General features: G+C 27.5%; 1 protein-coding gene across 11 annotated transcripts; it reads right to left on the bottom strand.

The window, feature by feature from the left end:
- Positions 1-592: 592 nt before the first annotated feature.
- LOC124953291 (protein ECT2) lies at positions 593-14,718 on the bottom strand. Of its 11 annotated transcripts, none has more exons than XR_007102193.1 (18): positions 13,661-14,715; positions 11,881-12,091; positions 11,599-11,734; positions 11,321-11,530; positions 11,096-11,242; positions 9,617-10,861; positions 8,921-9,055; positions 8,613-8,862; positions 8,105-8,232; positions 7,629-8,025; positions 7,097-7,537; positions 6,855-7,009; positions 6,625-6,710; positions 5,954-6,046; positions 4,829-5,003; positions 3,014-3,132; positions 1,954-2,040; positions 593-1,809 (listed from the first exon to the last, which is right to left on the bottom strand). XR_007102193.1 is itself a non-coding variant. In XM_047504460.1 (18 exons), exons 2-18 carry the CDS (start codon positions 13,725-13,727, stop codon positions 1,767-1,769), a joined length of 4,038 nt encoding a protein of 1,345 aa, XP_047360416.1. In that variant the 5' UTR covers positions 13,728-13,796; positions 13,915-14,715; the 3' UTR covers positions 594-1,766. The 11 variants fall into 11 exon arrangements, 10 of the variants coding, with proteins under 10 accessions (XP_047360416.1, XP_047360417.1, XP_047360420.1 ...); XM_047504460.1 differs by lacking the exon at positions 1,954-2,040 and having other exon boundaries at positions 594-1,809; positions 13,661-13,796; positions 13,915-14,715; XM_047504461.1 differs by lacking the exon at positions 1,954-2,040 and having other exon boundaries at positions 594-1,809; positions 13,661-13,768; positions 13,915-14,715.
- Between the last annotated feature and the right edge of the window lie 343 nt (positions 14,719-15,061).

The raw sequence follows: 15,061 nt of genomic DNA, 5'->3' as shown, positions 1-15,061 counted from the left end.
ATTACTAGACTTCACTGGCAAGTTCTTGCAAAGGATAAACAAATAATTGTTGCGATATATTTAAAGTTAAATTAAATGTTTAATATTAAACTAGCAAAAGATAATAATTAAGATGGATTCAAATAACAAGATAATGTACAACGAACAAGATAAGATAGACAGTTGCAATATTCTGCATCGAAAAGAAAAATAGCTAAACACTGTGCTATCTTTAATAATAAACTTATATAATATACTATAATAACATAAAATAGTGCAATTATACCCTCTGATGTTTTTATCATAAACGACTATAAAACTTTTGAAAGGGACCCTTTAATACACGTACGTACATCATACATCACGACACACATCATATATGTGTATGTATATATATATATATATATATATATATATATATATATATATGTATATATATATATACATGGTTTTTAATTTATATAATTCTGGACATCTATATATAATGTAGGAATTGAATTAGTAAAAAGATGCAGAAAAATGATATATATATATATATATATATATATATATATATACACATATATGAATGTACATATGTATAGATAAACAATATACAAAAATTCAAGGTTATATATATTCTATCTGCTCTTCAAAAAAGTGTTGATTTATGAAACCAATCCATTAATATTTTTCTTTTTAACAAGATTCAATAATTTTTATTGAAATTGTTAAATAATATTAATCTCCAGGAAAATTAATAAAAAATTTAACATTTATTTTCTGCATCTTTATCTAAATTTTATAAAGAAGGAAAATAAGTGAATTTTTGCTACTTTTATGGGATTCAACATTTATGTGATATTTTGTTATCAAATCAAAATGTATACGTTTATATATATGCATATATAAACATATATATCACACACACAGTGTATATATATATATACATATATATATGTATATATTTTTTAACATGAACATGTATATATATATATTATGCTTCTAATAAAAAATACAATAATTATTGTAATGATATGTTTCGTAGCAGTAATTATCGTATATTCAAAATATTACAATATAGAAAACGTTGACTCTTATTTGTCTTTTAATCCATTGCAATGAGCATAGTATATGTTTTCTTCTGTGGTCCAATATAGATAATTTCGTACATGTTGTTTATTGTTTCAATATATATATGATAGAAAAAAAAAGTATGACAATTATATGCGAATATTAAAATATATACATATATAAAATGTAAATATTTAACATTTGCATATACGTAGATGTAACTTATAACTATATGAAATCTTGACTTTTTTTACTTACTCTAAGCAAACAAATTTTGAGGCTGAAATTAGTCGAAGTTACATTGTACGTACTAATCGATTTTAATTATGTCTAAAAAATTGATATCGTTTACAATAAATTTATCTAAATAATTACCTTTTTGTAATATTTGCAACATTAATAGAATCGTAAATATTAAGGGATAAAGAAATATCATTGTAAATGATCAACTTTAGTCATATACTATGTTGTTCCATAAGATTACATATAAATTACTTAAAAAGTCAAGCATATTAAACAATCAGATTTTATCTGATGCATACAATAAAGCAACATATGGCAGAAAAATAAAAGATCAAATTTAGTAATAATGATAATATAAAATATTATTTGCATAAATCATTTTTGTTTTCAATGTTTCTAAAAGTAATCAACGAGTAGTTTCCATTGTAGACTTCACTGATATTGAGAGAAATAAGAGCAAGGTGCAATATGTGATATAGATGATCTGCTTCTCAAAGATCAGACTTGTCCTGTACAACCACTTCTGAACAATTTCTGGTAAATAAAAATGTAAATATGAAGCAACTTTCATAAACAGATAAACAAATCAATATCGTTTATATAAATTTTATGTTATAATAATAAATGTTATAGTAAGAAAAAACTAAGGAGAAACTATAAGATAATAAATGTTTCTACCTTAAATATTTTTCCATGCCTTCATTAAATTTCAGTAACTTCAATTTAATACAGTATAAATAAATTTGTTTAATTGATCTTCCTTAGCTGTTATGATGTTATAAAAAATACATTAAGAATAGTGAACTATATAGAAAAAATTTAATAAATACTTTATTAAACAGTTAATGCTGTATTATTTTACAAAATATGTTTAGAGAACATTCAATATTAAATGAAACATATAACAAATACACTGAACGGTATGTGTTACGAATCAATAGAAGACAGATATTTATAGACAAATCTTGTGAAACAAGTTTCAAATACATTTTTTTTGTATATTATAATGTCCATAACAAACTTGCTGGCTAAATTAGTTTTACAGATGTAACTAGTAGATTAGTAACATGAAAAATGCCATAAATAAGGCACTTCGATACCGAAATCGACATAGTAGATGTGACGTAATTAGGCACATTTTTATACCTTATAAGTGGCACGTATTTTTATCTTCAATGAATTTACAAAAAGGTACCATTGTAAGTAATTATATTAATTAAATTCATAACGACATAACTGATGACATTTTCGGGCCCCTTCCATCAATCGCAGACTATGTGTAGGCCAAATTCTTAAAATTACACTACAAAGATTTTCTAAAAATATGCGTCATTTTAAGATAAATAATTTTTCTAAACTCATAATAAAAAATATTATAAGTTTCTGTAGAGTCTGGGATTTTAAACTATAATGTAGTGTAAAATGATATACTTTTTCAGAACTGGGTCACATATCCTCCAATTATCAAACCACATTTGCAATTATCTTATTTCATTATATATTTATTATGTATATGTATATATATATACATGTAAATGTACCTACATATATATATATATGCAATATTTAGGTGCGATAAAATAGATTTGCAAATGTTGTCTGTAAGCACAATGGCAAAGATATTAAAAAAGAAAAGAAAACAACATTCAAGCAATTAGACCACAGAAAAGCGGACCGAATACATTGAGCAATGGTAGCAGAAAAGAGAATGCATGAATCCTTGTATATTGATTACAACCTTCGAAGTGAAGCCATACTGAGGGAGCTGCATTTGGCCTTTCGAGTCGGTTGAACCGACATGGGTGCCACTAGAACATCGTCTCTAGTGGGCGAGTCTGAACCACCATTACCCAGTTCCTGGAAAGATACACGAAGAAGTTTTTCTTTATCGCATTATGTTAAGTCTGGAAGGAAAAACCTTTAAAAGCAAATTAAGATATATTTCTTAGGCAAACATGCATTGAACATACTTAAAAAATTTGCTATTTCAAAAGAAAAAATGAAAAAAGTATTATAGACTGAGGGAAATATATAAAAAAAAAATTCACACAATTCTATGCACCACACTTTCACAAATACAAGCTTGATCTTATCATGATTAAAATTAAATATTGCTAGTAACATTGATAATTAATGTTTATAATAATAAATCGATTATACATATTGAATCTAAATAAAATTAATATAAGGAAGTAATACTTATATATACAATAATATCTTAAACATCAATATATATTCTTAAACAAGTAATCATTTCTAACACAACAATTAAACTTCTATATTGATATATATCTGGGATTCGCAAAGAAAATATATCTGCGCTGATAACTTTCATTAGTGAACGTATATTTAACAAAAATAGAAAAAAAAAATAATCAAGAAAAACAAAAATAGATCAATTACATATGTAAAAAAAAATAGATCAATTATATGAAACCTTTTTTTAAGACAACCTTAACAAAAACAAAAAAAAAATCAAATAAAGAAAAACAATAGAGAGAAAAAAAAAAGAAATTAAACTGTTTAACATTTGGTTGAATAATAAGAAAAAGAAAAATTTGCCATAAGTCGTATTTTATAAGGAGAAGACATGCTTGTAGAAACTATATCAATAAACAAAAAATTTATATCGTTTGAAAGATATGTCTAACTATTTATAATAAATGAATAATGGAAGCAATAGCCATCATCTTATCAATTTAAATTGTGACGCGAAGCGTTTTGATCCAGTCGAAACACCCCGAGACATCACATTCCTAGAAACAACATGTTTGTTTTTCAAAGAAAGCATTTAAAAGATTTTTCCCCTCTCTACTCCCTTTCACGAGAGAAGATATTCAATTATGTAAATAGTGAATCAATTAATAAGATTATAAATTTGAATTTATTTAATATATTATACTTACATGATATATATATGATAAATTCATCCCTTGGTTTTGTACAAGCATGAACATATAAACTTTCAGTAATATTAAATGATAATTTCAATAAAGATGATACATGAATAATTAATAAACTCCATTTATATTCGATCGAACAAAGAACGTAGAAATAAAGGCATAAAGTAAAGCATTACATTAAATTATCAGTTAAATTAAATTTAGAAAAAACGGAACTATTAGAAACATCTGTTGTTGTCATTTTAAGTAGTATATGTACATCGTACTGAAAAACTTGGTTTCGTCTTTTTTCTTTTTCTTTTTTTTTTTCTTTTATTTTTTATTTTTTTTTTTAAATAAAGAATTAATCTATGTATATATATATGAGAGTAATATTATATTATTATAACACAGATATATATACAACGTTATAATTAATAAAAAGTTTTAAAAGTTTTCATGCAATGAATTGTAATTTTCATTTGTTAAGAAAAAAGAAAATTATATTTAAGTATGTATGAAATGCATGCTTAAAAAAAAAAAAAGAAAAGCATAAGAAGAATAAAAATCTCCTGTCGTGAAATGAAGATGAGCAAGAGAAATACAAGAAAGCAAGAATAATTAAAAAAGAATATATATATATATATACAATAAAAAACATATCAACTAACGTTAATATTGTTGCAACTAGCAAGTCTCATCTGGGCAAGTTGCTGGCTCGCTGGAGTGAGACTATTTGTTGATCCAAAAGGTGACATCATTGTAGACATAGCTCTCTTTAGTTTACTAGGAGTCTTGTTAAAACTAAACGCTCTACCGACTTTCCTCCTTGTACGAGATGCAAACCTGAGAAAAAATATGCTGTGTAAATGTGCTAAATGTATAAAAACGTATATAAGTTATGCAACACTGAAACTTTTCTTCCTCTACACAATAATTATTTCAAAACATTTATAATATTGTAATATATGAAATTGTAATATATGAAAATGTAAATTGAATATCTTACGTAATTGTTTAAACTACCAGAATGATAGAATATTATAAACAATATATTATTTCTAATATTGTTTAATAATAAATATTAAGAGGAAGCAAAGTTTCTAACAAACAAGGAGATAATGGCGGTAAAATACAAACTGAAAGGAACCCCAAAAATATGAAATATACCAGTTCAAGTGTAACCACATCGAGTGCAGTTACTACACTACGATCTATGTAATATTGAAATTTTTCATGCAAAGCCAAACAATGATTCATTTACCAATATAATATTTCAATATATCTAATTCATGCCAAATGATAATATAATACAACAATACAAAATTAATTCATGAATATGAAAAATATGTTTACTAACACAATAAATAAAAAATTTTCAAACGCAAGAAAATAGAGAAAATAGATTCCTCTATATAACAAAAAGGGTTAGTCTTCAACCTTTTTATGTACAAATATATAAAAAACTTAATTATTGAAAGAAAAAATGAAAACACAAGACATAATAAATATTAAATAATAATTTACAACTAAAACATGTATAAAAGTACTAAAATTTTGTCAATACTGCAGACGTTTATGCTTGAACTGGTTGAATTGATCTATGAGAATTGAGATTTTTTCCTCTTTTTTCTTTTTTTCTTCATTTCTTTTTTTTTTCTTTCTTTATTTATCTATTTTTTTTTTTTTTTTTTTATTTCTGACTTCAAAGCATGAGAATGATGGACTCTAAAAAGCAAGGGTTTAAGGACCAAAAGCAAGTAAAAAAATGTAATCAGCCTGGTGCGAAAACTGACGGTAGTGGGACATGTAACGTAGTTTCACACATGCTATTGAGTAGGAACACATACGGGTCCATATACTCCAGGTAAAAATTATGAAATAGGCTCCTGCAACCAAACCAGTCGTCGCCCCATTATTTTTTTTTCATTAACATGCAATACAGGAAAAGTTGAACTATTCTTTTTATATTTCAAACAATTTTTCATCATAAATATATTTTACTTTTATTTTTACTTCTTCAAAAAAATATGATCAGAAAAATGCATGATAAACAGATCTTTCTTAACGAGTTAATCGATTTCAACATTTCCTTTAAGATTGTATAAAATTTTGTAATAGTATTTATCCCGCCTTATTTATCATATATATAAAATCTACATAAATATTTGATAGTAAAACTAGACTAAACTAAATCTACAAAACTGTAAGCACATCATAACAGTGTAAGGAAACAGTATAACTTTGTCCTAAGAACGAAAATCATAAGTAACAGAGATATTTAGGTGTTTTGATTTAAATACACTATCCTGTACATATATATTATAAATACAATACTCATTGATTAAATAATGGTACGAATTGAAAAATGTGCTAACAGTTATGAGAGGAAACTATCATCTTGACCACACACAAGATGAAGAACTGTAAAACTACAATATATTTTTAAATAAATACGTGTACTTACTTAAATGCTTTACTTAATGTTCCTAACGCTACATCACTAGTATCAATTTCCAGCTGATGTGAATCAAGACTTATCAGGAACGTATCCTAAAAAATAAAGAAAGAAGAGATTCTTATTATTATGTATCATTTTATTAATAATTCTAAGTAATATTATTTTGTGTGTAAAATATTCATTAACAATGAACTCCTACACAAATATTTTATTAAAATATATATATAAAAACATACCGCATCAGCCTTGCAAACTGTATTAGCCATCTGTCTGCACAAAGTACGTAAATAGTTTGTTTTGTTTACATCTTCATCAATAATTGTAAACGAAAATAATTTTTCTTTTAACTCCTGGTTACTTCTTACCATAAGTGCAAATACTTTCTGACATTCTGTCAGAGATCAATAATATTAAGTTATATATGTGGTACTATTACTTTGGTAAATATATATATCGTTGAAAGTAACTTTATACCTACCTTCAGTTTCTCGAATATCCACAACCTTTCTAATAGTACTAAGGGATAACATTTTTATATGTTTATATGGCTTTCCTTGGCTTAATTTTGCAGAATGTAATCCATTTGCAGTATTAGGACTTTTTAATGAGTTGAAAGCTTTTGATCTTTTCTTACAAATTTCTAGAATATCCGTAAAGAGAAATAGAACCAAATGATCGCCACGACCACTTAGACCTTCACTGAGTTCCATTACGTCGCATTTTCCAATAAAAGATCTATGCGAGGATACTAAATGTGGTGGGCAATTGTCAATTTCGTTAAAGATATCAAACATTGCCAATTGGCCTTCTGTTTTTCGTTTATCCTCATTAATATAAGTCATAACTTCTTTAATACTGCTAATTGATAACTCCAACGCACTATAATCCGGATTACTTTTACTTGTGTGCTTAAGGATATCTATAAAATTTATTTTTAAGAAACATATGAATCATTCTATAATCAATACATTACATAAAGATTCTATTATATTCTTATTTACTTTGCTTACCATTTAATAATAAACTAATACTGGGTAACCTCTGTACTGGCTTTATTAAGAGCTCTTTCAAACTTTGCCTGCCACACTCAGGTTTAGTCTGGCAGATCTTCAAAAAAGCATGAAAACGTGGCTTGTTTTGATCACATTGGTCTAGCATTTCCTTTGTATTTTCGAAGAAATTGACGTACGGAGGATATGCCTTGACTAGGTCAGGTGCAAACTTCAGAAATATATTACCTATACTAACATCTTCTGTCCAATAAGTAGCGCTATAACGTAGCTCTTCTAACATCTTCTTATGGACCTCATAAATTGGTGGAAAGTTACCAAAAATAATTTTAACTTCTGTACTATTCACTAATTCACCACTACTTTCTATAAGGTCCTCCAATGGTGATTTAAATAACTATATAAAAAGAAAACTTTTTATATAAATACGTAATGTGTCTCATTGTTATAATTAAATTTATAGATTATTTCCTTACCGTCATAATTGTGCTCAAAATACCAACATAATTAGATTCTGTCTGCACTAATTCAAGAAAAACTTGATGACGTGGGGATCGATTTTTCCTACTACTCTCTGCATTAACAGCTTCTACCTCTGGAATATCTGTCAGTTATTAATAAAGTAATTCATTGAACTCTTCCCCTCTCACATGGTTCATATAATAATAAAATTAAAAAGTATTGTTATATATAAGATGTTACAATGTTATTGATTTTATTCTAATTTTCTACTTTTGATAATATTAGTAGACAAATACTGTGACATGAAAATATGCAAAGTCATTGATTTGATTATATAAGTTAAATGAACCATAAGTAAAGGGAAGAAACAATTTGTTTAATTATCAAATTAAAATCCATGCAAATATGTAGTTAAATTATATATTTAAATTTTATAATAAAAAAAAAAAAAAATAAGAAATATTAGTAAATTATTAATTTAATTAGAGTATGATTAGCCCAATAAAATTATAAATTACTCACCATCGAGCAATTGTTTATCAGGACTCGCTGTGCAATCAAGAAAACTACCACTCACACTTAGATGCCCAGCATCACTGACGCTAGATCGTCTTTTGTGCACAGCTGGTGAGTCTGTTCCATTTTGAACCAAACTAGATAAAGTTTCAGCAAGACGTTTACGTTTTCGTCTTGTGGATGCTGTACTTGGTGTAGCTGTCTGCTGACTATCTCGTCTGACTGATGCAGTTGGTGATAGCACTGATTCTAGATACTAAATGTAAAATAAACTATTAAAAACAAACGCTGTATACTGATCCAGTTTTACTTACATTCTCAAATAAATAGTCTTTTTCGTCAGCTGCTCCTTCATCCTGAACAGATGTCCAAAACCATTCCGCTTTTACAACGTGAGCTTTTACAGACGCTAAATCAGGCAGTGTATTTACATTTGATTCATCCACAACCTATAACAAATTACAATAACTAATATTTTCATTTATATTTTAACATATATCTAATTTAATACTTATAACATATATGTCTTATATATAACTTTATATTATTGTTAATTTACATGCTTCAGACATACACAGACAAAAAAATTACTGATTAGTGTTATAATATACGTATATTATAATTTTATATTTTTAAATATTAGATGTTTCATTTAGTAGACTAATAATTATTTAATATTCCATATGTGGAAAATACATATTTTACACACACACACACACATACACACACGCGCGCGCACGCACGCACGCACGCACGCACATATATATAATAGATTATGGATAAACTGTTTATAATAAGATAGAAATATGTATTAGAAACTATCTATATCTTCTACATAAAGAAACTATTGTATTTACGTGATATTATGTAATATTAATTAGATAGTTTGAATTTTTATATATGAATATTCGATTATCATAAACTTACAACATTTAACCAATTCACCCATGACTTCTACAATCTATACAAGTTAAATAACTTGGAATACTTTGTAATAAAAACAAAAGTACCACAAGTAATGATTCGTCCTCCTGTTTCTTCATCTTTGCATCTTTCAGTATAGAAGACTTGAAAGGATAGTTTGAAATTTTTCCTTGTTGTTCAAAGTCACTTGTTGGTATATGTTTAGACTGTGATAATTTTGCTATCTTTGCGGGAATAATAGGAGAGCTAGGTAATGGTGTATACTTCTGTCTAGGTTGACTCTGTTCTATAGTCGAATTTAACACATATTTTCTTAACATTGGAGAAAAGTTTAAATCACGAAATTTCGAAAATATTGTTGGACTTTTTTTCGGCGAATAAAAACATTTTTTATTCTTTTTGTTAGGAATAAGTGAATCATATAAAAGAGAATCATTAAGATCGGAATCATGTTGCCTAAAAAGATTAGGATAAGAACAAATTTTTCTAAAATGTGATCTATTTGAAGATGCCCCTTTATAAATTGTATTGCAAGACTTAGACTTTGTCCAATTTCTGTACCGTCTTTTTTTTACCTTTTTATTTAAAATTGTAGAATGATCAAACTGAGTTGATTGATAAGGTTCTACTTCTTCGATAACTTCAGGTACACATACAAGTAACTTTGTTTTATTCTTGTTTAATGTAGAAGATCTAAAGTATACTGATTTGTTCTCCAAATTTTTAAAATTTTCTTTTATCGTATTTTGGTTTGCAGACAATTCTGTTTTAAAAATGGCATCTTCTGTATTGTGATCGCATGCTATTTTATATATTACCGGCAAACTAAAAGAACGTATCTTTTTAAAGGTATGTGAACTTGTAGTTATCTCCAGACCATCTTTACTAGATACAGACATATCAATACCTGAATCAGTTTGCATTGATGAAAAAGATTCAGAAGAGATAGTGTCAGATTGAGAAGACAAAGTTTGAGTATCAGAAAAATTATCATCCATACAAATATCTGAATCTTGATTAATATTTTCTGAAATATAGTTTTCTTTCATATCAAAGTATTTACGTGTAGAAGAAAGATTAGATGAAGGTATCCATCTGTTATAATGTTTACTTTCAGATTGAATAATATTCTTGTTATTTAGTATATAATATGCAGAGTCAATTGGCATAATGTTAGGGATAGCATTAATATATGGATTATAAAAAATAAAGGAAAATGGACTAAAGTCTGTTGGATATGAAGAAGTGACATTAGATGAATTTGTTTTATATAGTAATCCGTTATTTTCAGTGTTGGATTTCTTGTTTTGCTGACTGCCTAAATCTGTTACCTATAGGATATAGTGTATTTTTTATGTAATAATGTTGTAAGTCATTCATTAGTATAGTTTATTAATAAATTGATTATATATATGATCTCTGATATATTTAATGAAACATATGATTTTAAATGATTGACTCTTGTTATTGCACTCTTATTTAGTATAGCTTTTGTTTAATTAATTCCTATCTTTCTAAGTATATTAGAAGCTTATAAAATTATAAAATTTATTTCATGAACTTACTACGTGAGTACAATTAGGGTCGTCAATTTCTGTTGCCTCGCCACCTTGTTGTTGTAACACTTCACACATATGCTTCTTTTCTTCTTCAGGAAAACCAAAGAAACACACTTTTGCACCAAAAAAGGGTTTTAGTTTATGAGCTGTTATCTATATGTAAACAATAAATGATGATTATTCTATATCATATAATAAAAATATTATATGCATTTATTATATGAAATTTACCAATTCTTCATTATTTCCATAACTGGAAACGTCATCTCTAGTACTCCAGAGAGTAGTCACCCAACTCATTGACATAATAGGTACTCTAAATATAACAGCATATCTATACTTATCACCACCACAACAATTAGCAATAAGATGCGTCACTTTCGTACCCATTTCTTTTCGGATACTACCACCCATATTATGTATCATGTTGATGAGTCTCGTCTATAGAATATAAATATTATTATATTTACAATGTAAATATAAATTGATATTAAATATATAAAACTCACCAACTCATCTTTTTTTCTAAATCCTGTGAAAACAACAACCGATCCGACCATGGCTTGTGTGTACATTGGTCTTTTAATACTAGGTAATGAGTCCTTCTTTTCTGCCAACTGCAAAAGTGCTGTTGGTCCCAATATCCTAAAAATATATTTCATTAAAATACTTTTTTTACTTTAAACATATTTCAAGAGGAAAAAATATATATTATTTTCGAGTGATTACAGAAATTGATAATAATCGTACAAATGTATAAGAAAGATTAAGTATATGATAAATACTTGTACCTATGGGCACTTTTATGAAGAGCATCATATTCAGGTCCCTCAAATTCTTTGAGTATAAAATAAGTGCAATATGCAGTATCTTCTATATATTCCACGCCTGTTTCCGATTTCAATACTGGAACACTAAATTGTTGCGCAGCAGCGCCCAGAGCAGGATCATCACCAGCAGTACCGACCAAACATATTCTTTTCTTACGTGGTATCACTAGAGCTATAGAAAACAAAATAAAAAATTTATTTATCTTTATCTATCAATTTGAAAAAAAAAACGATCTACATTGAATAGAAATATATACAAGCATTTTGGAATTTGAAAGTTCAAGAAAGGGCTGAAATTTCGAAATATGACACAATTTTTATAGAATGATTCATAAAATATAATAACTTTAATTATCATGGAAAGCGATATATTTTTTTTTCCGGAATAATTCTCAAAAACATCTTAAGATGTTAGATTAATTCTATTCTATATTTAATTAACAAATTTAACAAATTAACTATATTTGAAAACAAAGATAAAGAATTTGATGTAACAGAAATATAGAATTAGAACAATTATTTTGTAATATCACACTTATTATAACAATATAATCCTTAACCATAAACTCATAAAAGGATTTTAAGTATTCTCTATTATAGAACATCTATTATTCTTTGCTTAATCTCCTCATACAATGGGTCAAATCATTAAATAACTTTATGATTCATTCAAGGATTATAGTATCGGTACATTTTGTGACACGTTAACATGTCAGAATTAGGTATAAAGGACAAGGTAATAAAACTATATTGTCCTCTGTACCTTTTTCAAGATTTTGTATACAAAGACAAATTTGTACATTTTAACAAACTATTATACAAACAAACAAACAAACAAACAAAATATATATTAAGAAGTATATGTTTTAATTAATTCTTATCATTAATATTAATATAAAAAAATAAATAAAAAAGTGATGCATAATAGAAAAATAAATAAATTTAAATATTTCCTTGATACTTTAACTAAATTAACAAAAAAGATAATAACAAAAATAACAACAATAACAATAATAATAATAATAATAATAATAATAATAATAATAATAATAATTATTATTATTATTATTATTATTATTATTATTATTATTATATATTACATTTTTCTTTTTTCTTTTTTCTTTCTTATCCTCTGAATGTAAGTTAAAAACGTGTAAATAATAATCGGTAAGAGTTTATAAATAAGATAGGAACGAAGATAAGCCAATATTGTTGGAGGGATGAGTAAATACATACATCGACCCATTCGATAGAAGAAACATATAAGGATATATTCATCAGTAAGAAAATCGTTCGACTCTGACGTAATTTTGGAGAATAAGTCAAGGCCAAAGTAGGGAGTAGCAAAATCGTGAAATATTTGATCGGTTGGTTGCTCGCTAATCCTCTAAACATAAGTCATCTAATGTTCAGATCTCTAAGAAAAAGTATCTATGCTCGCGTATCTTTCACGGAAGAAAGGAGATGACAGATACAAGACGCGAGCGAGAGCAAGAAAGATAGAGAGAGAGAGAAAAAGAGAGAGAAACACATATACAGACGAACACACTTATGTACGAAGAAAATAGAGATACGGAGGATCAAGTGAGTGAGTGAGGTAGGGTTAGTTCATACAGGTGCTTGCATATTTGCAAAATGAAAATGGACTCGCGTGTTCATCATTAAAATGATAGAAACGAAGGTTATTTTGGTAGAAAACATTCATTTGAAAATACATACTCCGAAATTCGTTGAAACTTACTCTCACTTCTAACGGCCTCCTCACTATTTATATCACTGATACTGCTGTGAACGCTTTGCTCTTCCATTTTGGCCGTTTATTAACGCATCGGTTCGTTCGTAGGTTCCTCTTTGTACATAAGGGAAAAGAGCTTTACCTGTGTGATGAGAATTTTAACGAAAAAAGAAAAAAAAAAAAACAAATAAAAAAAGAAAGAAAAATAATTCTTGGGCACAAAACTCCAAGCGACACTTTCTTCTCTCTATGTTCTCTACCTCTTTCTCTGTCGCACGCAACACGAATTATTTAAAATCCATTGTGATTACGGCACGAGTGCCGTCCGCACTGCTTTTCCACCGATTTCAACCTCAAAGTCATGGAATCGCGCACTCGATCCTATTTACCAGCAGCGCTCAGACGATTTATCTCCGTCTTTTTCTTTCTCTCTATATATCTATATTCCTTTCTCTCTCTCTCTATCTCTTTATCTCTCTATCTCTTTATCTCTCTCTCTCTCTCTTTCTCTCTCTTTCTCTCTCTCTCTTAATATACACTCTTAAGTACACTCTTTCTTTCTTTATCTCACTCTAACTTATATGTTCCTTATCTTTCCGTTTGTCGTTTAACGTTCACTATACTTTTCGCTGTATGTGCTAAAGTTCGATCTTGCTTCTCTCACTCTCTCACTCACTCTTTCACTCACTCTTTCACTCACTCACTCACTCTTTCACTCACTCACTCACTCTCTCTCTCTTTCTTTCTCTCTCCCTTTCTCACATTGTCACAACACGCGTAGCAATTGATAAAAGCACAATTCACTTTCAACCAATCAGATCATATCTTTCACAGCGCGATATAAATATGAAAGAATAAAACGTTGATCCGATCTGATATTTGATTCGACGATTACGTTCGATTGAAAATACGATATATATATATATATATTTTTTTTTTCTCTTTCTCTCTCTCTAACGACGTATCATCTCATGTTTATAGGTGTTAGAGAGATCACGTGAGTTTTTCATTTTTTGTTTCGCGATACGTGAAACGATTGAAAATAAGAATGAAGGACAATGGTTGGTACTGCGTGACTAGCGTCGAACGTTACCCGCCTTTCTTTTGGTCAAAGATCTGAAGTGAAGTTGGTCACGTGTCAAAAACAATTGATGCCAGCGTGTTTTTTGTTTTAACGATCTTCTAACCTTTTCTTTTTATTTTGTTTTATTTTTTATTTAATCGCGTTTATTCTATCATATATATATACACACCGAAAGTAACATTTGTTATTATTATGTTTATAATTGTCGTAATAAAATTGGATTTGAATGATCTTTATGGGTTTAGTGTAGCCGCCATATGACTCCATGGTGTTAATGTCTAAGCAAATTTAACTATGGTAGAATGTAATGTTATTAAACGATT

This window comes from Vespa velutina, chromosome 12 (assembly GCF_912470025.1).
Source record: "Vespa velutina chromosome 12, iVesVel2.1, whole genome shotgun sequence".
Taxonomy (NCBI): domain Eukaryota; kingdom Metazoa; phylum Arthropoda; class Insecta; order Hymenoptera; family Vespidae; genus Vespa; species Vespa velutina.
This window is presented reverse-complemented; position numbering and strand designations above follow the sequence as displayed.

Bases quoted from the DNA above. Each gene is read 5' to 3' on its own strand.
- LOC124953291 (XM_047504460.1), bottom strand. From the start codon at position 13,727: ATGGAAGAGCAAAGCGTTCACAGCAGTATCAGTGATATAAATAGTGAG. The intron at 11,735-11,880 runs GTACAAGTATTT...ATATATTTTTAG, and splicing joins CTTCATAAAAGTGCCCATAG to GATATTGGGACCAACAGCAC. The intron at 10,862-11,095 runs GTAAGTTCATGA...TATATCCTATAG, and splicing joins ACCCTAATTGTACTCACGTA to GTAACAGATTTAGGCAGTCA.